This window comes from Physeter macrocephalus, chromosome 18 (assembly GCF_002837175.3).
Source record: "Physeter macrocephalus isolate SW-GA chromosome 18, ASM283717v5, whole genome shotgun sequence".
Classification (NCBI taxonomy): domain Eukaryota; kingdom Metazoa; phylum Chordata; class Mammalia; order Artiodactyla; family Physeteridae; genus Physeter; species Physeter macrocephalus.
In genome coordinates this window covers 27,885,779-27,910,983 of record NC_041231.1, presented here as the reverse complement: position 1 = coordinate 27,910,983, position 25,205 = coordinate 27,885,779, and the positions used below count along the sequence as shown (strand labels likewise).

At 45.4% G+C, this 25,205-nt stretch overlaps 1 protein-coding gene across 3 annotated transcripts in view; it reads right to left on the bottom strand.

Annotated features, from left to right (window-relative positions):
* The window catches only part of LRIG1 (leucine rich repeats and immunoglobulin like domains 1), a 120,103-nt gene that overhangs the window by 68,247 nt on the left and 26,651 nt on the right, over positions 1-25,205 (bottom strand). For all 3 annotated transcript variants that reach the window (XM_028479768.2, XM_024123956.3, XM_028479769.2), the window contains exons 2-3: positions 13,456-13,527; positions 3,765-3,839 (exon numbers count right to left, since the gene is read on the bottom strand). In XM_028479768.2, the coding sequence (XP_028335569.1) occupies positions 3,765-3,839; positions 13,456-13,527 (147 nt within the window). The remainder of the gene's footprint in view (positions 1-3,764; positions 3,840-13,455; positions 13,528-25,205) is intronic.

The following is a 25,205-nucleotide window of genomic DNA, read 5'->3' as shown; positions in this document are numbered from 1 at the left end:
TCCTCAATGATACAAATGCAGTAACACCATAGGAAAAGTGGAAATTCTTCTTCCCCAGAAATGTCACTTATGCATCTTATGCATCACACGAAATTACTGTTGCTGTGGGAATTGTAACTTGAGTTTCCTGGACTTCGAATTAGAAAAAAAAAAAAAAAAAAAAATCTCGAACGTGAAAATCTACCAGCAGATTCTGTCCCTGTTGAACAAAAGTCTGTTTCTTTTTCTGAGAACTATTTTATCAAATTTAGCTCCCTCGCTCCAACCCAATCCTATTAAAAGCTTTCCTCGAGTTTAATGCTTTTTGGTTATTAAGGACAAATGGCTTTGGCGTTATCTGCAGAACGCGATGCAAATAAAAATCTGCTCTTTGACAAATACTTTAATTGAATTTGATTCCTTTAATCAGAAAGAATTAACCAACTGAAATTTTCCTGAAGGACTCCAGTTCCCAAAACTCTAGAAAACTCTGTTTTGAGGCCCTGATAGTAAAGCCGGACTTGAAACAAACCCTTTTCCCACACAGCCCTCCCAAGTGTGACCTCAGCAAAGCAGGGCACTGGTGTCTGGAGGATCAGAACACTGTCGCGTGAGTGAGGAACCAGGGTTACTGACAAGGACACGGGAGACAGGAACCAAACACAGAGATGAAGAGCCGACTTCTACAGGCAAACAAAATCCAGAGGCAAAAGTCCCTAATTACAGGTGTCTGAGCTGAAAACCACAAAGCTGCTACTTCTAAAAGACATAAGGCTGCAACAGTGGTTACAGGACACGGGTATTTCTTTTGTGACATTACTGCCCCAACTCTCAGTTTCTGAGTCACAGAAGGAATATACAAGCTGCAAGTGTACTTTTACCACGTGTTTCAACCCCTTCATTCACCAGATGAGGAGAAAGCACCCTGTCCCACGTCACAACATCATCAGAGACAGAGCTGGATATATGCCTGGTCCCCCCTGTTCCCTGACCCGCCTGCCCACAACCTTGTCCCCAGAAAGCCGTCCTAGCTCCTCTCACTCAGACAGCCTCAGCCATCTGGTCCCTTTGCACATTCTGGTTATTTTTCTCATCCTCCTCCCGCCCAGCAAGGGGAGAATCTGGAGACTAAGGGCTACCAGTGTGAACGCTGATTAAGCTAACTGACCAACCACATTTGCAGACATCGTGACAGGAACTTCCCACACATAATGGCATTGAATCTTTCCGAGGTCACTCTGGGCCCCAACTGCACGGGCACAGAAGGTACCTACTAAATGTTTGCTGACCACGTGACACCTTTTACCGCTATGGTTCTGAAAAGCCACAAACACACCAGCAAAAGATGCTCTTCAAAGCCTGGATGGTTGGAATCATCATGTAGATGGAGATGTGAGAAAATCATGTTCATTTGTTGCCCGCTCTGCTATTTTCTCCCCTGTCCTTTGCACGACCCACTTGGGAAATACAGGAAGGCATGAAGGATGAGAGCAAAATTATCTATAATCCTGCTACCCCAGTGTCACCCTGCTAGCCTAACCCTGCAGGCACTAGATCCAGAGGTCTAAGATTGGAGAACACAGGCCCCTCAGAGAGAAGGAAGATAAAGACCCTTCAGTCCCTGTAGTTTCAGAGAAATCACTGACCAAGTCAGATGGAGACCAGCTTCAGGCCAAAGGTAGTATCTGCCAATACGAACCTGCATTTTCCAAACTGAATCAAAACTAGGAGGGAGTCTTTTTTTTTTTTTTTCTTTCCTACTTTACATATTTTAATGCTGTCTAATGGAATAGCAGGAACAAGGCCAACCAGCCCCACTGCTCCTGACACTTCGGCCAAGGAACAGAAATGTATTTTTAGTCAGCAGAGCAAGGCCTGATTCAGAGCACCACAGGCCCTCGAGGCAAGGATGGGTCACCTGCCAAACTCCTGCATGCTGTGCAGGGGGGAAGAGAAAGGAGCAGTGAACGAGCATTTGGGTCCAGTTTTGGTTCACCTCTCGATTTTGCACCTTACAGGAACTCAGGCAGCCTTGGTTTCCTGTCTGGTAACACAAAGATGTTCTCTCTGGCCCTGGCTTCCCAACCAAGTGAAGAACAAGGGGAGGGAAAGCAGTGCTTCTCAAACTTGAACAAGTGGGCAAATGGCCAGGGGACCTTGTGAAGGCAGCTTCTGATTCAGCAGGACTGGGAATGAGACTTGAGAGTCTGCATTTCTAACGAGCTCAGTGCTGACAGGACACTGCTGGTCCAAGAACCGTCCTTTAAATCGCAAGGAGTTAAAAGCGTCTTCCGGTGCATTGCTCGATAAACATACCAGGGATTGACATGTCCCTAACTGGCCTCAGGTAAGGGTGACTCATTTAACTAGCAATGAGACATCTTCCAGATGCTAGAACCCGCAGGCCAAATGGGTACAAAAAGAAAGTCAGATCCTTGACTGTCCATCTTGGGACAAAGAGCTACATCCTTCACGCCAGCATTTCACAGTTCCAAGAAGTGACTCACAGACCCTGTGGCCTTAAAGGTGAGATCATGCCAAGGCCCAAGGGGCCAGGTGATAACTAGCTACCCGCCAGCAGCCAGCCGCCATCTGTCAAACACCTCCTCTGGCTGTGCAGGATGGCAGGAGCTTCATATACATCACACTCCCCTTGAACCTCGGGCTCACCGCCCCTCTGTGTACAACGGACCAAGAACACATTCTGCAGATGAGGAAAATGAAGTTCAGAGAGATGCATCTGTCTGTCCAGGACACAAGGCTGGGCCCCGATTCTAACCCCCTGCTCCCCAACCCCACAGTGCCTTGAAAAGGGTTGAGCCCGAGGCCATGTTTCACAAGGACAGGGCATCTCCAGAACGCAGGGCCTGTGGCCAGCAAAACCCAGAGATCTGAAAGCTGCACCAGCCGTCAGACGGATGACTCCTTCGCACCAGGCCCCTCTGCTTGGCTCAGTGTCGAGAAAAGATACCCACAGGTGAGCAGACCAGTTATAACACCAGCAATATCAAATCAAATAAAAACCAGTGGGGCCGGAGTGGGAACGGGAAATTAGGTGTGAAGAGGGAGGTGCTCTGCTGGGGGAGCTGTCACTAAAATCTGGTCTAGAAAACTGTTGGACTCATGACTGGTTTATCTGGAAAGACCTCTGGGCGAGTTTTAAACAAGCAAGCACCTCCACCTGACTGCTGAAGAAGTGGGGTAACTCTCAGTTACCTCCCTTTCTTTCTCATTTAAGTCTCTTTATACCCTTTTTCATTTCCAGTGTGTTGTCTATAATCATCGACAGGCTGTATGTTGTCTAACACTTGACCGTGACAACGAATTCCTTACTTTTATATTGACTTCAGAAGGCCGGTGGTTTTTTTTGTTTGTTTTTTTTTTTTTTAAGCCATGAAAGTGAGTGGAGTCACATTCCCAAATTCATTGCCACAAAGATGAGCCTACTGTCTTATCACGCACACAGCTTCTTTTAAGTTGGGTTTATTCATGCAAATTGCAGCTTAACCACTAGAACAAAGAAATTTAATTCTATGTACCCCTGGGCATTAAAAAGATAATTTCCCCCCAAATGAGAGATGAGGCAAAACTTCTGGGTTTTAATTGTACACACCCCAAAACAGCAAGCAAGGCATTTGTTATAATCATTAGAGCTACATGGAGAAAGGCCCCTTTTTTTTTTACCAGTGAGCCCAGAAACACGAGTTTCCCTGCCACCAAATGTCAGCAAGATGATACCACGGCCTCCCCACACAGCCCAGGGTCCCCCAAATGGTACCACTTACAGAAAGAGAGAGAGGATACGAGATGAGGCGGCACCCAGCGACGGTATGGCTGTCAACTCATTGTTATTGAGGTACCTGTAATGACAACAAGAAGAAATGAATCATTTAAATCATTTAAATTAATAGTAAGCAATCACAGACATAAAAGGGAAATAAAAAACAGAACAGAACAGTGCTGAGTTGGCCATGGGAAGACTGCTATGTTGTAATGCTGAATACAAGGTAAAGAATTTAAAAGCGAGTTGTTAACGGGAGAGAATTTATGCCAGGTCACAAAAACCAATGATGTACCGCACCCAGAGTTTGTGAATAAACACTCAGGAGATGTCTCCCGTCCTCTAGGAGCTTCCAATCTAGCTCAGAAGTCAAGACTAACAGACAAGGAACTGCGAACGCAGGCCAAGGTGCATGATGCAAAACAACAGCGCCCTCAAGACCACCAGTGAGAGCTCCTTGTTGGGCTGAAACAGTCAGAAAAGGATCTGGGGAGGAAAGACCACCCCCTCCTAGTTGTTTTGTACACATCCCTGACACGGCTGTGCCCTCACCAAAGGGCAACACGCTCAGACCCAGCGCCAAAGACTCGCGCACTCCCGTGGGGTTCCTGGCGCTGGGACATGTGGGCCAATTACCCCAATGCCTCATCTGTACAACAGCAAAGGAGCTGGACTTGGAGATTCTTATCTATTTGAGATTCCAGGTTCTCTGAACTCTGATGAAGTCTCCAGACACGTTTCCCAGGAATATATCCATATACACACACACACTTTTGCACGGAGACGACTGGAAAATCCTCCTCAGACCACAGATGCTTCCCAAGCTCCCTTCCCGCTCGAATATTCTAAATCTGTACTTCCATAGTTCATGACTCTTAATGGAAGGGGAAGCCCGAGAACCAGAACACAGCTTGCCTGGTCCGCCCCCACAGGCTCCGGAATCTGGCCTCCTTACATGGACATGTATTTCCAAATCTGAGAAGAGAATCCAAAATCAGACTTGCAAAGTGAGCACAAAAATCCTTAAGAAAGCCAAAGCACAGCGCTCAGGCTTTTTGCTGGGTGACGGGCTGGAAAGAAACTGTATCTGGGATGCAGAATCAAGGATAAAGCTGGGTTATCTTATTCTCATTTTTGAAGAGAGTATGTCTTACACAGAGCATCTTCTTATGGTTTGAAGACAAGGCCACTGAAATGACAGCTGTACTCATACAAGCTTACAGCTAGTGTTTGCTTGAATAATCTGGTTGTCTGCCATCTTTTATAGAAATGAATAGGGTTAAAAAAAGGGAAAAGGCCTTGAATTATCCCATTTGCCCTTCTTCAGTGCCAAAGCTAGTTAGAGATGAAGCTTGGCAATTACTGGGCTAAGGGACACAGAATGTCTGTTTCAATAGCTTCATGACTGAAGCATCTGGCAGAGAGAAAGCAGATCCGTATCATGCGGCAAATCCTTTCTCCACTTAAAGGGCCCTTGTTTGTGTGTTGAAGGAGACAATTAATTACTTTAACAGTCTCTTATCTGACTGCCCCCTAAATCAGATTGCTTCTCCTTCACCTTTTATCTCTCCACCCCTGCTGCGATCCGTTTCCTATCTCGGTACAGGGATGCTGAAAACTCTCCATCAGTAATGAATCTCTACTAATAAATCTTCACGGTACCATAAATGCACATATTACTAGAAAAGAGTCTCAGATCTTATCAGAGCAAGGAAAACTAAGGTCAGGGGCCTGTTGCCAAGAAGGCAGCTTGCTTAAGAACTCTTCATTTCTTACAGATTTACTCTCCAACACAGATGTTGGGGGGGGGGGTCATAATAATAATAGCGGCAGCTAACTTACTGAGGGCTTATTATGTGCCAGGCACGACTCTAAGAGCCTTTCAGTATTCTGACCCCATCTTTAGAGCCCTACAAGGCAGGCCCCATGAACAATGCCATTGTACCAATGGGGAAACTGAATCACTAAGATGTTAAATAATTTGACCAAGGTCACCAGCAGTAAAAGGCAGTGGCCCTGTGTGTCTAGCCCCAAAGTTTAGGTTCTTAACCATTACCTCTACTTATTTATAGCGACAGTAGCAACTCTACAGTATTAATTCACTGCATCACTACAACTCTGAGGTTGGAATCAGGTACTGGTACTGTTCCCTTCCTTACAGGTAAGTTCTCTAAATTTTAGTTTAAGTCACCACCCCAGGGTGACACTGTGAGAGAGAGGCCTGGACAAGAGCCGAACAAAGTACAACTGCAAATCAAAGGAGAGCCACAAGCGAAAAGGCCAGCAGGCAGAAAGCTCATAATTCCTTGGGTAACATGGTAACTGCACTGCAGTTGCTTAGGATTGGACTTGATTTTAAACCCAAAATGAACAGTATGGACTTCACTGCAGGAGAACTCGGGCTGAATGAGCTCGGTCTCAGGCCACCCCTGTTGCACGTATGACAAACTGCTCCACCCAATTTCACAGAATAATAAATGAACAAGGAAAAGGGGCATCATCGTACTATCTCATATCTTGACCAAAATGCTGGAAGCAGAGTGTGCAGGTGCCGTGGACCAGTGCTGCAGGTAAACAGGACATTTTAGGTCTGGATCAGCAGCCCGGGGTCAACAGGATGGGGCAGAAATCGCAGGCTCTGATCTCAGCAGGGCTGCTGGATTTATGAAAAGGTCAGATGGAGCTCAAAGGAGAAGATCTACAAGGCTAGCTTACTTCTGGATCATTTCTACTTAAAAAGAACCGCTAGGAACTCTAAGTCAGCTCCACCACTGCTGGCTCTCTCTTTGTTCACTCTGTCCCTTGTTGAAACCAGAACACTACCCTCAGAAGGCAACGGAGGACCAACTCGCGCTGAGACACGACCAACTTGCCAGACTGAAATAGAGACCGGTCAAAAATAGCACAGCCAGAGCTGGGCAGGGAAGGGCCCTCGGGAAGTTCAGCACCGTCTCCACACGTAAAGACACTGTCGGAATTCAGGATTGTGTTTGATGAAATCTCCTGAGTATCTCGGGCTGTGCAATCTTCCCCCCCTTCGGACTCCCCCCCCCCCAAATTTGCTTCCATCCAAGGCCCTAAAAATCCTTCTAAAATATCTGGCTTCTATAACTGAAACTTTTCCTGATGATTCAGGACCAAGAAGTGCTCCAGGAGCATCAGACCGTGAATTGTGGCCCAACCCTGCAGCTGGAAAAGGTGTGAAAAGGATATGGGGGTGGGGGTGGGGGCGGGGGGCCCTCCCTGGGCAGACGTGGAGGTGGGCCTTTCCCAGCCTTCTGGGCCCCCTCAGCTCTCTCTGAAACTCCCATTTACGTCCTCGACTTGGTTTATAGGAAGTTTTTACATTTTGCAAGATGCAAAATGTTACAAAAGGATGTTTCTGAGGGCCTTCATTACTATGACTGCCTCAATTGAATTAGGCATCAAGAAACAACGAAAAACAAACCACGGGTCATTCCGAGTTATAGCGCTTGCTGGTTTTTTTTTTTTTTTTTTTTTTGGTTTTTTTTTTGGTGCGCTTTCTGGTTTTAAAAAAAATTTTGGCCATATTTATTTATATACTGAATAGCTGAGATAAGCACACAGTAAAATTTCAAACTGTTTCAAAAAAGAACACCAGGAATACATATTGAAATATACAGCTTCCTTGCCCTCCAGGCCTCTGGTCTGCCTCCTCTGGCTGCCAGCTACTAGGGACGGACGCGTGTTTTTCTTTCTCACAGATGTCTGTGTGTTATACAGACTGTTCGGTACCAGTTTTTCCCTTAGTAAGAGATCTTGGAAATCTCCCTAATTCTTTTAACCAGCGGTGGACCGCTCCTCGGCTGGAATGAACGGTATGAATGAACCATCATTTATTTAGCCGATCCGCCAATTCGTAGGCAGTTTGGCTGTTAGTTGGGCCGGGGGTTGGAACGTCAGTTCGTTCTGTTTCTCAAGCAGGAGAAAGTCGTCAGTAGCAGGTAGGAGCACGCTATTCTGGAGTCAGGGCCACTTAATCAATAACTGTTATTAGTGTTTTCAGCTACTTGAGAATAAGGCAGACTACACAACGACTTTGGCAACACTTATGATATAGTGTGTATACCAGCTGGCCGGATACAGTTATTTTAATATCATGATATAGGATATAGTTACTTGAAGTTAGCACTTATAAACAATAAGGGCAAACGCTTTTCTATGCGCCAGGCTCTGTGCTGAGGGCTTTATGTGCCATATCTCACTGAATGACATGGCAACCCTTTAAGGAAGGCACTAAATCATCACCTCACCTTAAAAGAAGAAACTGAGGCCCAGTTACGGCACAGCAGAGCAGGGGTTATTAGGAGGGGATTATACAGCTCAGATTTTTACATCAGACAGACCCGGGTCCATTCAACCCCACGCCTACCCCTACCAATCGAATGGCCTTCGATTAACCTCACTGTGCCTTAGCTTCCTTCTCCCCAGTATGTGCAAAGTACGAGCACCAACTTCATAGGGTTTGGGCAGGATCTGGCTGAAATAATTAAATCTAACAGCCTAGGAGAGAGCCAGATATATAGTAAATGCTTAACAGGTGGTGGTAATTCACAGCCAAAAAGCAGTGCCTCACACGACACCCCCTCGGGATTTCACCCCGCCCTTAAACACACCGCACACACGCACACACGGAGGGGGGGGAGCAGAAGCCTGGGACACCAGAGGGTGAGCCATAAATACCCAGAGGCAGGGCACACTCAGCCTTCCTCGCTGCCTTCAGGAACATTTTAGGTCAACGGCCCTGGAAAGCACACGACAGCACCCACATGAAGCATTCCTGGGCCAGGCAGCAGTAATGTGATCCGAGCGCAGTTTTGAAAGAGGCCGGTATAAATAGCCCCTCTTATTAATAGCGGAGCCTCGCCGTCCAGGCCCGCTGGCTGGAGGCCCTCCCTGGTGGGCTTTCCTCGGAGCTGCGGGCAGTGAGGACCAGGTGGCTTGGCAGCAGGTGCACGAGCATCCTTAACGTCCTCCGGGGGCCTCCGACGGCTCGCTTTCTCTCTCCCACTGGCCTGCGATGCTCTGTGGTTCCAGCCTCCAAAACAAAACCACTGCTAAACCACTGCCCGCTGCTTTGCCAGCCTGTGGTTCCCCTTGCGCTGAGCTTTCCAGACTCGAGCGGCTGTGCAGGGTTTAGGAGGAACTGACAGCTCCCGGGAGACCCAGTTAATTTAGGAGCAATTGTGTGTCAGCTGTGATTTTTTTCTCTTCTTCAATATCCTTCTCCACCTCCCCACCCTGCACCCCTGACGGCCTCTTTCTGCCTCCATCACGTATTAAAATTCCCTTCGGGAAAGGCTCCGATCCTCATCAGTGAGAAGTTCCACTGCTCTGGGCCCCCGGGGAATTTGTCTCGTCCATCCCACAGTGTGACACCAGGGACCAGAGGTGGTCACAGTGGTAAAGGGTTCAACCTATCGGCCCTCAAGGATTTGTTTCTTAACAAGGCACCCAGCTCGGGGCGAGAGGCGTGCGCTGTGTGCTTCTGAGAGTAGCAGAAGAGAAGAGAAATAACACACAGGGAGCCCTCGCCATGGGCAAGGCTCTGGACATCAGCTCCAATGAATAATTATTAGAATTCGATAACGCGTCATTATGCCCATGTTCCAGAAGAGGGAAAAGAGGCACAGAGGTAAGTAACTTGTCCAGGGACACAGTCCCCATAAGGGGCAGAACCAGAACTCAAACCCAGGTCTGCCTGCTACCAAATGTGCATTTTCCCCAGTACACCCTACTGCGTCCATAAAGGGCAATCCCTGTCTTTACAACTCCCACATCCAGGAAGGCAGTGCCGCCATGGAGAGCTTGGGACAGGAGTTAGACTGAGGACTGCAGGCCCAGCTCTCCCATGTACTAGCTGTGCAATTGCAGCCCGGCTCCCAGGCCTCGGCTCCTCCATCCGTCTCAAAATGGTAGAATGACCATAAGGAGTGGACGGCTTAGCACAGTGGCCGCCTACGTGTGTCAACATGCCTGAGCGCATTAGCGGGACAACGGAGAGAAGGCACACACAGCAGAGAGAGAGCGCAGAGGAGTGGGTGAGGAGCCTCATCCTGTCCCTAAATTCAACAGGAGCTCAGGGGAGGGAGAAAAGCCAGGTTGGGAGGGGGAGAAGGGAGGCTGGGCTTGGAGGGAGGGCGGGTTTGGACAAGGGGTCTGGAGGAGAAAGAGGAAATACCCGGTACCTAGAGACAGAAGACTGGCGCAGGACAAGCGATACAGGAGATGAACACTGGACTTCCTGTCCTTTTAAAATCTTCGGTGGAAGGCTGTGGGTTAAGATGAGGGGTATTGGGGATTTAGGGCAGTGCAGCTTCAGGGTTAAACGCACAGCTCTGGGAATCAAACAGATCTGAGTTCAGCTCTCAGCTTTACCAACTAGGCAACACTGCACAGGTTTATTTAACCTCTCCGAGCTTCCCTTTCCTCCTTTGTAAAGTGGAGAAAATAACTGTAAAGGAAAGAATTTAAATCAGACAGAATTGGTGTCAGGATGAAATGAGGCAGTCTTCCCCGAAGTTTGAGTGCGGTGCTGCTGTGATTTATTGTGGCCGCTGGGATTCGGGAAATTTATTTTTAAGACTAACCAGCATCCCCAGCGAAGGACAGGTGCAAGTCAGATGCTCTCAGTTCTAGATCTGGGTGGGGTTTACGTTCCAAAAAAGCACCAAATAGAAGGGGGATTAAAAGCCAGAGGTCAAGGGAACCAAACCAAATGAAAACTGAAAGGCTGTCTGGGGAAGGAACAAATGGAAAAAGAAAACTAGAGAGAATAATGCAGAAAAGGCTCATGGGAGCATCTACTGTCCCCCTAATTTATGGCAGGGCCAATGATTTTGGAACCATAACCTAACATGACCCCCAGGGCCCCGCAGGACCCAGGCGCTGGCCACGCCCCCCACCCCTCATGCACGCCAGGCACAATGGCCCTCGTCCTCTTCCTTCCTCGGGGGCCTGTATTTGCAGCCTGTCCTGTCCACATCATTCACATTTGCTTGATCTGATCATCACCATCCTAAGCACGCTGACTCCGTTATCACCCCTCCAAAATCACAAAAGAAGAAAATCCTCCCGTGACCCTGTCCGATGCCCCCCTTACCACTTACCACCAGTGAGTCCTACTGGTTTCCTTGTTACCCCTACGTCGTGCCCCCATCTTAACGTGAGTTCTGTGAGAGGCGAGGTTTGTCTGCAGCGCCAGGATTGGGGGAGAAGGGGAGCAGCATTTAAGGGGCCGCCGAAAAACTCCGGAGCCAGGAAAAAGAATATCTGAATGCAGTATTTTTTAAATATCAAAGTGAACACAAAACAAAATTCATTAAGAACAGAGTATCTAAGTTTTCACACCAAGACAGGATTGGCAACAGTGCTGTGTCAAGCCAGACTGGAGCCTGGGGAAAAGGAAAGGTCAGTAAAGCTGATCCTGACTTTACCGAAACTTCTTGTATTTTGTTGACCATGGGGTGTTTGGGGCATTCATTTTGATGTTTTAAATACTGCATTAAGGTATCGTTTATCTCAAATGCTGAGTTTTTAGAGGCCCCTTAAATTCTGCACCTGAGGCGAGTGTCTCATTTGCCAACCCTAATCCTAGCCCCGTATGTCTGTCTTATTCACGCCTGTGCTCCCAGCAGCAGAGCAGTGCCTGGCACATAGTAGGTATTGAAGGAAATGTTAAATGAAAACTTGAATAATGCCAGAAGAAACACCTAAATTTTTGTTTTGTCCAATTCTAAAAGAAACCACTAAGCTCGAGACTCAACATGAAGAAGTTGAATATCATAACCACAAGCATTAAAGGCAGCCTGGATCAGGGGAAAGCACTGGGTTAAGAAGCAAACCGGTTCCTTGATGGACTGCGTTTATCATCTTGGGTGACTGTGATGGGCTGAACTGTATTCCCTCAAGATTCATATGTTGAAGTCCTAGCCCTCAGTACCTCAGAATGTGACTGCATTTGGAGAAAGGGTCTTGAAAGAGGTCATATGGATGGGTCCTAATCCAATATAGCTGGTGCCCTTTTAAGAAGAGGACATTTGGACACACACAAGAGGCACCAGGGAAGTGCGCGTATAAAGGAAAGGCCACATGAAGAGGCGGCAAGAAGGTGGCTTCAGTGGAAACCAACCCTGCCAGGACCTTGCTCTTGAACTTCCAGCCTCCAAAACAGTGAGAAAATAAGTTTCCGTTCTTGAAGTCACCCAGTCTGCGGTCTTTTTGGCAAACTAACATAATAACCCACTCCAAACTTCCCTGCCCTGACCAGTGGTCTGTTGACCCTATGGGAAAATAATGATCCTGGACAAAGTATTTCCAAGGGCCCCTTCCAACTCTGATCTTCCTTTAACTTCGGAAGTTGAAACCTTTTTTAAACAGACATGGAAATCATAAACGCCATCTTGGAGAATTTGGAGACGACGGTAGGGAATGCAAGTATTTTACAAATTGCACCACCTGATTAAATTTCCTTTCGATAAATCATCAACAATGGAATCGAAGAATAATAAACAAGGATTTTTATCAGTTACATATAATAAGTAAAATATGTAAAGCACTTAATAATGTCTAAAAAATATCTAATAGAAGCACTGGGTGAATGATTTATGGAATATTCATGTGCAGTAGTTTTACACAAAAATTGAAATGGGATAGTAAAAACCTTTTAATTTACATGACAAAGTAGTCAAAAACGTAAGGATAAGTAAAAAAAAAAAAAAAAAAAAAGACACAATACCACAATATAAACACAGCTTGATTCCAGAATTGTAAGTGTAGAGGTGTATATTTTTCACTAAGTGTTCACAGTGGTTAGTTCTGGGTGATAATTCCAGTGATTTTCATTTGTTTTTACATATTTCTACAGTTTCCAAATTTTCTGCAGTGGGTATGCATAGCTTTTCTCTAAAATCCCCGTGGAACTAAAATCCTGATAACCCTAATATCCACATGAAAAGCAGAATTCTTTACATTAAAAAGAAGAGGAAGAGGAGGAAGAGGAAGAAGAGGAAGAGGAGGAAGAGGAGGAGGAGGAAGAGGAGGAGGAAGAGGAGGAGGAGGAAGAGAAGGAGGAAGAGGAGGAGAAGGAGAAGGAGGAGGAGGAGGAGGAGGAGGAGGAGGAGGCGGAGGAGGAGGAGGCGGAGGAGGAGGAGGAGAAGGAGAAAAGATTGAGGCCTGATTTAAAGGACACTGCAGGAGGCAGCAAGCCTACAGTTCCAAAGGCAGTAATGTCTAGTTCTCTTTGGAGATGGGAAGAGAAAAGTCTACCTTACTATCTATTCCTCTATACCTTGGTTTCCTGGGAAACAGAAGGGGTGGGCTGGCACATATGTCCCTGCAAAGCAGGCTGCTCTAGCGCCCTGGGAACTGGGGGAAGTACCAGCCAGGTGTGTTAACCCAGCTGGTCCACCAGGCTTCCCACAAGCCTATATACCCACCATGGACTTGTGATCTCCAGTAACTCCACACCTGCTGGACTGCCCAGGAAAAAGAGAGTGGCTTCAGTGAAGGAGCGCGAAGTAGGACAGTTTGTCACTGCCAGTCCCTAGCAGATGCTCCTTCTAACAAGTTCAGACTGCCGATCCAGGGAAGAGAGCGATGCTGCCATAAGAGAGAATCTTTCCAAGGAGCTCTCCATCCCCCCAACCCCCAGAAGTTTGGGGAAAAGCACTCACACTTCTTGTAGATTCGGCAAGTCCTCAAAACCAGCAGGATCAATCTCAGAAAGTTTGCTGTAACTCAGGTTTCTGGTAAAAGGAGAGCAAAAAACAAACAAAAAATTCAATCAATACCCCCAAATTCAGGAATCGTCTACCCATCCCTCCCCCCCCCGCAAAATAATCCCTCTCCCTCATAACTGCCCATATCTCATGCCCTATTTTAAGTAATCTTATTGATAATGAGATTTATAGCTATACCTCGTCCCCACTTGGATCCATAAAGAAGCCACTGTGAAAATCTCAATTCACTTGAGGTTGGCTAAATCCAAATGGATTTCAATCAATACCATTTTGCCACTTCACAACTTTATAAAGAAATTCTGAGGGAAGCTAGTCCTCCTACTTTACACTAGAGCATGCTGGTCCAAATGCTTTGTACCATATCAAGTCCAAGGCTATTCTGAATGGCATTTTTTTTAAATTAATGTTTTTACTAAGGCATCAAACACTATCAAGAAGTAGTAAAGGGAAAGAAGGGCTGGAGACTGATCCTTCTTTGGCTAAAAATCTGCTACACATCCTACAACGCACAGGACAGCCCTTAACAACAGATGACTCTCCAGCCCTAAGGGTCAACGCTAACATACAGAGGTTGAGAGACCTTGGTCTAAACAAGAACTTAAGATGAAAAATCGCTCAGATGTATACTCCAAGCTGAAAGGACTGTTTAAGAAGTGAGCAATGTACAACCCTAATCATAAGGTTTATACGAACACAGCATTCCTACCATCAATGCATAAATATTTCGAGTGATAAGCGCACAGGAGAGAGGCTCAGTGTCACGGGGAAACATCGGTGTGAACCAAAGCCTCACATGCCAGCAGCCTCCTCAAGATGACAGCATCCATCACAGTTATTCAGAACTACATCTCTCTCCCCTTCATCCCCGACCCCTTCCTCAGAGGAAGACAAGGACCAAGCGGGGCAATGTTTGATCGGCTGAGCTGCTCAGATCACACCCTTAAACCCAGACCAGCTTCATCTTCCAGGAGCAGAATCCACAGAGATGTGGACCACATGGGCCCTTACTTATGAACTGTGCCCTGCTCCCTGCCACTAAAATACACCTAGTCCTGTGTATGCCGAAGGGGCTGGCTGACATTTTTCATCTCAGCTATTCATTCCACTGCCATTACTGACAATTAACAAGTACCGTGAATCAGGAGTTTAGAGTCTGTCTCTTAAGGGGCCCAGCATCACATTAAGTGCCAACTTTCTTTGAAGCTTCCTCCAGAGACATTCCAATCAATACTAGGCCAGAGCTGACAGCCATTTCACTGTCAACTCAAGACATTCATCTAAATAAAAGTCAAACTACCCTTGAAATTAATGGCACATCTGTGTTCAGGGCACAGCCTGAATTAAAAGCAATTTGTCCAAGGATTATGATACCATAAAAATTGAAGGTGGTAATTTTTAAACCGCCTATTGAAGTCAAGTGTGAGCTTGTCTGCTCTTAGGAGTATTTGCAATGGGATACTTAGAAATCAGCAGGTTAGACTTGGAACAGAAAATCCACAAATGGAGAGAATTCTCTCACGTCACAAAAAGGACTGAAAAGGCTGAAATTTTCTTCTATGGTGAGCATATTATCATGACAAAGGCGGGTGGAAATCTTGTTTCTGGGTCTACAGATACTGTGAGTTTATAATGACTGGGACATTTATATCATCATAGGTAATGGGAGCTGTTGAGCTAAAGGAAGCATGAGAGAAAGACTCAGAAACCACAAAGGCAAGAGTAGGAAGGGCAAGCAAGTAACGCGGCGCTCACCTGCCAGGTGTGGAATGAGGTTGACACAGCAGTGGCCACTCACCCGCCCTCCACCTAAAGGGGGCATTTGCTCCTATTTCCAGAAACAAGGGTGGTATAGACCAGTCTCCTCCATTTCCAAGAGAGGCTCAATCTCTGAATTTTTATGTGAAATCTTTTCAATTCTTTAAGTATATATATAAATCTGCCTACCATATTTAGCCCGAGAACCACTGTTTTTCAAGCTCTGATCTAGGTTCATAATGAATAACTTATTTCTGGCTTGTTAAACGTGGCCAGGGCTGGAGCTGGGGCTCACAGGATCCAGGACCCAAGCAATTCCTGGTGGCTCCGTTTTGAACGATCTGGAATGAAATCACTTCCCTCAATTCCCACCCCAGGAGGGTCCACATCCTTCAGCAACTCAGTATTAGAAAAACCACTTTCAGACTTCCCTGGTGGCACAGAGGTTAAGAATCTGCCTGCCAATGCAGGGGCATGGGTCTCAGCCCCGGTCCGGGAAGATCCCACGTGCCATGGAGCAACTAAGCCCATGCGCCACAACTACTAAGCCTGCGCTCGAGAGCCCGCGAGCCACAACTACTGAGCCTGCATGCCAGAACTACTGAAGCCCGTGCTCTGCAACAAAGAGAAGCCACTGTCATGAGAAGCCCGCGCACCGCAACAAAGAGTAGCCCTCGCTAGCCACAACTAGGGAAAGCCTGCGCTCAACCACAAAGACCCAGTGCAGCCATAAATAGATAAATAAATAAATAAATAAAATAATATAAAAAGATAAAGAAAAAAAGAGAATAAAACCACTTTAAATCACAACACCCCTTGGTCCATCTTTCCCTTAAAGAGCACACACAATTCATTTAAATTTCAAAAATGATACACAAATTCTGCTTTTTAGATAAGGCAGCTTGAGAAAGGGGGCTTTCATAAGCTAGTTTTATCAAGAAACCAGCCAGTAACAGGACTTACCATGGAGATTCTAGTAAGTAGCAACAAAGCTTTAGATACTCGTAAGTGGAAATTTAAGCACTCACTGGGTCTGCCTGGATGCGGTGACTTTTTGACTTTCAATGAACTAGAAAAGCCATATGTCAACAACTGAGTGTCTGCAGACCGCCTCGAAGAGTAATTATCCTCTCGAGTACCTATCAGCAACACAGAGAAGACAGTGGCTGAGGTTCAGGTCCCTTGGAACAGCTCTGCTTCTGGACACAGAGCTGCCTAGCTTTTTAGTCTTGACAAATAAATCCTGGTACAAGCTGCTGATCATCAACTGCTTTCTCAGGAAATGGGGAAAATATTTATCCTCCCTGACAAATAAATACAATCTGAAGTAAAATCCTCAGACATTTTCTTGTTTGCTCATTTCTGGGAGGCACACTCCCAGCATCATTATTTTTTATTGTGGTAAAATATATATAACGTAAAATGTACCACCTTGACCATCTTTAAATGTACGGTTCGGGGGCATTAAGTATATTCTCACTGTTGTGCAACCATCACCACCATCCATTCCTCACTAGAACTTTTTTTGCATCTTTCCCAACTGAAACGCAACACCCATGAAGCACTAACTTCCCATTCTCCCCTCCCCGCCGGGCTGGCCACCTCCACTCTACAGGGTGTCTGTATGAATTTGACTTGGCCAGGTACTTCATGTAAGTGGAGCCATACAGTATACGACCTTTTGTGTCTGGCTTATTTCACTCAGCACAACGTCCTCAAGGTGTGTCCACGTTGTAGCACGTGTCAGAACTTCCTGTTCCTTTTTGTAGCTGAATAGCATTCCACTATTCCATTGCATGCACATATGTATATATCTCACTCACGTTTTGTTTATCCCTTTAACAGCTGATGGGCAGTTGGCTTGCTCCCATCTTTTGGCTATCGTGAATCATGCTGCTATGAACACTGGTGGGGTTTTTTTTTTCCCAGTACAATAAAGTTTTTTAAAAAACCCACAAAAAACCTTTGACTGCCACGCTTCCTGACAAAATTCATTCCTCAACGATTAAGGACATCCACCTACTCGGCCCAAGAACTGTGGAGAGAGGGGTATGAATTCTCATCTCAGGTCTGAAGAACAATCCAAGAGTTAATCAGCGAAAAACCTGTAACGAGGCCTTTCTTGCAGGTGGCGGCTGACACGCACACCAGTCAAAAGCATCTCACTTATTTCTACAGACACGATCGCCCCTTACCAGGCCCGACATCTGAGTGTGTCTTCAGTTGAAGGTTTCAGATTCTCCTGTCAAAACAATTCATCTGTCAGCAGGACAGATGCTGTCAAAAGCATTTCTGCACCTTTCAGGAGCAAAGCAGAGGGGAAAGAAACCTCAGGGAATTTAGTTACTGCCAATTGCAGCTTTCATTAAACAGTTTGTCAGCCATTGTCATAACATACACTTCCCTTGTTCTTGGCACAAAGGGTGCGCAGATCTTCGAACAATGGAGCCCGCCGTAGATATCCTTTCTGCTAATGTGCTGAGAGATGACCGTCCGGCCCACCATTTGCCCAACACACAAGAGGCCTCTCGGCAGAGACCAGCTCAAGTTTTAGCCAGGTTTTATCGGCGGCTGAAAAGCAAAGGGTTCAACAGTGCACGACAGTAATCTGCTTGCTGAGCCTTTTTCCTGGCAAGACCCCCTACCCTGATCCCACAGAATGAGAAGAGCTAAGTGTTCAAATAGCTGAGAAATCCCCACTGTTCTGTAAACCTGTGCTCTCCAATTCAGCAGCCACTAGCCGTGTGACTACTGACATTTATGCTTTAATTAAGATTACAGAAAATTAAGAATTCAGTGTCTCAGTGGCACTAGCCATTGTCCAAATGTCCAACCACCTGTGGCTGGCAGCTACTGTCCTGACTGCACAATGCAGGGAGAGGACATGTCCGTCATCCCTGAAATTTCTATTAATCTAAATCATGGAGTAATCAACAAATACGTCTAAATCATAAAGTAATCAACAAATATTTAAAGTGAAACAGCACGTAGGGAAGAAACTTGAACTTAAAAATAAATTTGATGACTGTAGCTTTATAGTACAGTCTCAAGTCAGGGAGCCTGATTCCTCCAGCTCCGTTTTTCTTTCTCAAGATTGCTTTGGCTATTCGGGATCTTTTGTGTTTCCACACAGATTGTAAAATTTTTTGTTCTAATTCTGTGAAAAATTACAAAACAGGTCTAGAGTTACAGATGTAGAAAACAAACTTACGGTTACCGGGGTAAGGGGCGGGGAGGGATAGATTGGGAGGCTGGGATTGACATATACACATTACTATATATAAAATAGATAACTAATAAGGACCTGCTGTATAACACAGGAAACTCTCAATACTCTGTCATGGCCTATATGGGAAAAGAATCTTTAAAAGAGTGAATATATGTATATGTATAACTGATTCACTTTGCTGTACACCTGAAACTAACGCACAACACTGTACATCAATTATACTACAACAAAAAAATTTTTTAATAAAATAAAAAATAAATCTGAATTTCCCAATAATTCAAGAGCTTTGTTAAAAACGTGGTGACGGAGCTGCACAGATCTCAGCCTACATCCTCTAGGCACACACAGTTCTTAACCAATTCCAACAGAGGAGAGGGCTTTGAAAACTCGATCCACAAGGAAGACGCTCTTGTAAAAAAGAAATGCCCTCTGAACGTAATTCTATAGGCTTAATCAGTATTTACATAATCTGACCAGCATCTTCCTGGATTACAGCCAGAACCACATATTACAAACTTGGCAAATGCCATTCAAAGCCGGCAAACAATAATTCATTGATTCCTTGCAAGTTGAGGGATAAAAAGTTCCGTTTGCTTCTGAGTACGCTGTGGTGAGCAAATAACCCCAGCGTCGTTAGACAACGTCATTAGCGCTTCATCCTCAAAAACAGGCACTGCTCACAGACCCCTGACCGTACAAGGCTGAGCCTCTCACGGGGAAGGAAGGTGCAACGCGTGGCTGTATTTTTCAACTTTAATAAGAATAATAATTCAAAGTGGAAGGAACTGGTCCCAAATCTGTGACAGGCATTCCCTGGGGAAGGAAGTTTGCCCATTCAGCTTGGTTTCAAGGCCCGTCTATTTCCCAGTACTCAGCCCCGTCTGGGCTCCTGCACAGCACAGGACTTTGCATGTTTTACCTTTCAGATGTTGGCTGAAGTGAAGAATACAGCCGGAAAGAAAAGTGTGAAGCAATCCAATGACCCACCTGCTGAGCACATGGGGCACACAGGACTAGCCTGGGAACCTCTTCTTTCTGGGAAACTGTGGGCTTCATCTGTATGTCTCTACTTGACCTCACACTGTGCTGTCGGTCATCCATTAAAAAAGGAGTCACCAGCTTAGGTCTAACTGGGAGAAAGTGATTGGTCCTTTCAAATTTCAAGGGGTGTGAATGAGGAAGAGGGTGCGACTTGTTAAAGTTATTTAATCCCTCAAGCTTTTAAGGCTGTTTCTGCTGCATTTTTACCTTCTGAGGAACTACACATCAAGTTCCAATGAAATCACCACACTGTGTTCCCTAGGCCCACATGATAAGGTTTTACGAGAAGAGATTTCTTTTTAAATCTAGGATATCAGATGTCCTTATCTTTTTACTTTCTGTCGCAATGCTTTTCCCCCTCATTAACCAAAAGCCACAACTGAATGGCCTATTCATACACATTAAAGGCTTATACTGAGAATGATAAAACTGTATCTTAAACTGGAATCACTCCTCTGACATCGTCACCCAAGAATTCCCACTCAGAAGGTAGTTCTGTACTTGTCTTTCTTCAGTAAGCTGAACAACCACATATTGCCTAAACTGAGGCTTGGAAAAAGAAACACATTCAGCCAATAACCAAATGTAAAATCACTTGATAGCAACTCAATACGTACAGCTCACCTTGACAGCTTTTGGTCACTAACACTGAACAAAGTCAGTAATGAGTCACAGTTATTCGGATTTTTGAAAATGTTACAGATCATTCTCTATGCAAATGAGGCTTACAAGCAACTCAAAAGAAGAAATAATACACACTAGCCATTATACAAACCCCAGAGTCAGTCACTCCTTAAAACCGGCTTTAGAAATTGGTGTGGGTCTCTGAATTCTGACGCTTAAGACATTATTTGAGAGAAGTCAGCCGCGTGTGCCTCTGTAATCCCGCCAGTCTTAAATGTGCTTCTCTGCCTTAATATCTCACACATCTCACCTGGGCCTGTGGTTGATTTGAATGCAGGTGTAACTCTTTGTCCTACAGCACCCAGCAGATGTCAAATTTGACAAATATTTATTGAGCGTTTGTCTACAATCTGTAATGCACTTAGGTTAAATTCTAATACAAACCAGGATAAGATCTAGTCCTTGACCTTAAGGAGTTTACAACCTACTGGTCAGATAAGTCTCTGGACCAAATAATTGCAGCCAAAGGCTCTGACAGGGCAAGCATCTTGGGAATGATGGACCAGGAGTTGCAAACTGGCAGCTTTTGGGCCAAAGGTGGGTTGCAGGGAAATTTCTTTCTGAGTGAACAGTGTTTGGAGAAACCTAAAGTTTTTAGCAAATAATGAAAAGTTTCGGCTTCTCTTGAAATTACAGGCATACCTCAGAGATACTGTGGGCTCGGTTCCAGACCACCGCAATAAAGCGAATATCGCAATACAGCAAATCGGACGAATTTTCTGGTTTTCCAGTGCATACACAATTATGTCTTTACACTATACTGTAATCCATAAGTGTGCAAGAGCATTACGTCTAAAAGAAGAATGTACATACCTTAATTATAAAATAATGCTGTTAGAAAAATGGCGCCAACAGACTTGCTCGAGGCAGGGTTGCCACAAACCTTCGACTTGTAAAAAATGCAGTAAAGCGAAATGCAATAGAATGTGGTATGCCTGTCATCACGGGGCCAGCACGCTGACAGCACAATCGGCAACATTTATTTAGCAAGGACCCGGGCTGCCCACAGACCTCACCACTCCTATTGTCTCCCCCAGGACCTCTTCACTCATTTGCAGTATCTCCCTGGCCCTGCAAGCATCTGAGTTTGTCCTCCTGGTGTGGATACCAGTGAGTCCAGGTGACGTTCAGAGCAGTGAAGATCAACTGCGATGAGGAAGGTTTAATAGAAAACGCAAGACCTTAGCTAAATCTGGAAGAACAGTAGAAGAACAGCATGGTTTTTAAGGAAGTGTTTCAGGAAACATGGCCAGAACAGTACAATAAGGAACGGAAGGCATGAATATTAAAAAAAAAAAAAAAGCCAAGTCAGGACCTCCTAGAAAGGAGAGGGGCAAGACAGAAATTGTTTCAGGGCGAAGTCGCGAAGAGTAGCCCCACGTTGTCAGATATACAACCTAGCAGGCGGTTAAGTCAAGGGTTATACAAACCTTAGCAAACCCCAGTGCCAGGTCCACCATGAACGTTTAATCTACAGGGTCATTAAAGCTGATCCCCACAGGAACAGAATATCTCCTTGTTCATCTACTTCAAGTTTTGAGCCAAACATTCAAGAGGCCCACCACCACTGAAAGTAATCAGCCTTTGCTTTCCACAACAGCCCTTAAAACAGGAGACCTTCTGATCTGTTTTTCCTGCCCAAATCTTAGTTTGGCTAAAGAGAGACAAAGTAACTAGATATGATAAGGCTTTCTTATTTAAGCGCTCTCATGTTTGCTTGTGGAGGATGTACGGGGGAGAAGCCCACAAATTTCCCACCACAATCATTCATTAAATATGGTCTGTGCATCACGGACCCTTAAAGATTAATTAACTTCATTAAGAAGAGGTACCCCAGCCGATGCGGCGGCCGCAGCTCTGCAGTTTGGGGTGGGGGGACCTTACAAACAAAGAGAATTTAGGCGGAGAATAGCTGCTGGCCACAGGCTGAGCCTTCCCACACACCTGTCACAAAGAGACCGCCCCCCAGGACCACCCCAGCAGGGAAGAGGCACCTACAGCCATCATTTGGCTTTGCTATTAGAGAAGTGGCTTTGCAGAGACTTGGAAATGGGGAGGGGGAGGCGAGGGGACAGGAGTCTGGTCACCTACTCTCTATCACCTCTGAAGAGGGACCACCAGTCCGCCCTTTCAGTCAATCCTTAAGCTCTCTAGGGCTTTCCAAAGTCATTAGCCCCTTGCAGGGCACCATCCCACACACAGCTGAATCCTTCCCTCCTCAAGCCCAGCCACTCTGCACAGCAGAGGGTGGTGATGCCTCAGATGCAGATGTTCCCGACCCCTACCAACCTCTCCTTGTCCCAAGGCACTAGGGGCTCCAGTGAGAGAAGAGGGCTGATCGATCAGGACCCAAAGGGGACAGACGTGCGCCAAGAATGCGTGCCCACCGCCAGCGACACGCTTAGAGGCTGGAGTGCCTTCAGTTAAAAAAAAATGGAGGAGCATTTTCCTAAACGAAAACCATGCTCTACTGAGGCAGGAAACGGAGGCTCTTGCTTCTGCTGTAGTTAAAACAAGTCGGGCAAACGGGACAGGAAGTGAGGGACACATCAATCCAGTGGATAAATTTGGAATCCTTGGTTTGTCAAGTGCTTTGTAGAGTCCACCAGGGCCCCTCCGGTCACATATCACTGTCTTCCTGTCCTAACACCTCCACCTGTACCCCTCTGTCACTACAAATATCCACTTTCAGGAGATTATTTTCCAGTGGAACCAACCACTGCAAAATACAGGGTGTTTAGTAAAACCGTGATGGGGATTTGAAATTCATTAACTTTGGATTGACCTACGCAAGATGCAAACTACTAACACCTTAGGAACCGTTCCTTGATTGAATGCGTCAGGCAACAGAATGTAACTGTGTCAGTGTTCGCATAAACACCAACCGGAAGTGATACTGTGATCAATTTCCTTTTCCAACACACTGAAACGCTTCTCCACTGAACGCTGAGTGACCGCCCACACTTCATGCCCCCACCTAAGGGCCCGGAGGGCAATGTGACTGTCAGAGAGGGAAATAACTATTTTAACATGGCCCCATAAAAAGTACTCCTGGTCGCAAGAACAGGGTGGCCAGATTCCGAGCCTGTCTTGCTGGCAGAAGCTACAACTGAGGATTTTATTGGGATAAAGGGATAAAGAAATTCTATATCAGTGACTCAAGATTCTTCAGAAATGAAACCTCCAATAATGGATTACTTCCCCTGAGTACAAGAGACACACACTGAAATATTAAGAACAAACAAACAAACCCCTTCCCACCATCTGAGTCATTACACGCCATTCTAAACACTCTTGTCTAGAAGTTTCCTAGAACCAGGAAAGGATTAAGGCATTCATTCTATGTTTTAACCCTCATTTCTTAAAATTCACTCTCTAACATAATCCAATCAACAAAAAATAGTAGTACACAAACCTCACGTAACAGAAATGTACGTCAAAAGATGAAAATTAAACTTTGCACGTGTGACGATCAGAGTTTGTTGATGCTGTTTAAAAAAAAGTATTTAGAAGAGTGATTTTAGGCAAATATACTTTGGGGTTACAAAAGGGCAATATATGATAATTTGCCTAATTGTCCCCCTTAAAGGGGAGGCAGAAGGAAATGAAAGACTTTTTTTTTAAAGCAAATACATCTCTACAAGTAACAGTTTACCTTAGTTTTATCAGCATCTCTTTCCTTTCCCACTCCCACACAAAAAATTTTAAGGGACAAATGACATAAGTGGGCATAACTACCTTCCCAGAATAGAGCTGCTCATAAGGAAAACCCTTTCTGAAAAGCCAGAAGTTCCTAGGGGTGTGCTCTGCAATGCCCTATCAGCTTCCATCGGAATTTACATGCATCTTTTATTTTTCCAACTGAAATCACACCCAGCATTCACTAATGTCTCAGGCATCTCTCTGTGCCTGTGCAAAGCCCAAGCACCCACAATCTACAAAGCTAACATAAAAATCTAGGTTTACTTGCATTTACCGCGATACTCTGCATTACAAGCAGATCAAGCGCAAGGTTCCCACAAGTATTACCAAACGTTCTCTTCTTGGTTTTCTCTATCTTCTTCTAGGTTTCAAACAGTCAAATATTATCTTCTCGGTTTATCCTCCCATCTTTGCCCAGCTACCTCCCAACTTAAAAATGAAGATGACTCAGATACAGAGAACAGATGCCTGATATGAAGTCAGCCAAATTCAAAAACTGAATTTACCCACAATTTTTCGAGAACACATCCGCTGTATTACAGGGAGGCATGCAAGGGACTCGAGCTAAGTATCTTAAAGAAAACGCAGTTTGGAAAGGTCAGCCTCCTGTCTAACAGTGAAGGTGCTGACTTCATTAGCTAGCTTATCGACTTGGGATCTTGTTCTGTCAATTTTTCCACTGGGCTTTTTAAAGTTTATGTGTGTCATGAAATGCTCAGCTGAAGCCAAAATTTTTCTTTCTATGATGCTCACACGTCACGAAAACACCATAAAATTAAAAGCCCATCCACATCGTTGTCCTGAGGCCATGGTGACTTCTCTGGTTTTGGTTGTTGAAAAGGCTGAGTAGATGCTAAGTAAGTCAAGGTGGGACAGCCAGGTGGTATTTCAGCACAGCTTTGGCACAGAGTGCTTTCTGCTGTTGCAATACAGGGCCTTCCTTTTCACTGAAATTACAGACACAAAGCATCAGATGACGCCTGTGACCTGCACCCTGGACATACTAAACTTTTACTAGGTCGAATGGAAAACTGGTGGTGAAAATGACGGAGCTGCAATACACTTTTGTTGCTTCTTCTTTTTTTTAATCATTCATCAAGACTTCTAAAAAGGATGCTTTCCCTCTTCCATGTGGTCCATCAACATTCGCAGGGGCCCAGGGCATCCTAACACCTAGCCCCTCACAGCCACACCCTCCCCGCCACCACCCTGCCTCTTGAGAGTTTGTAGTTCCAGGTCCTTTACTCCCAAAGACGTGCCTTAAAGGTTGGAT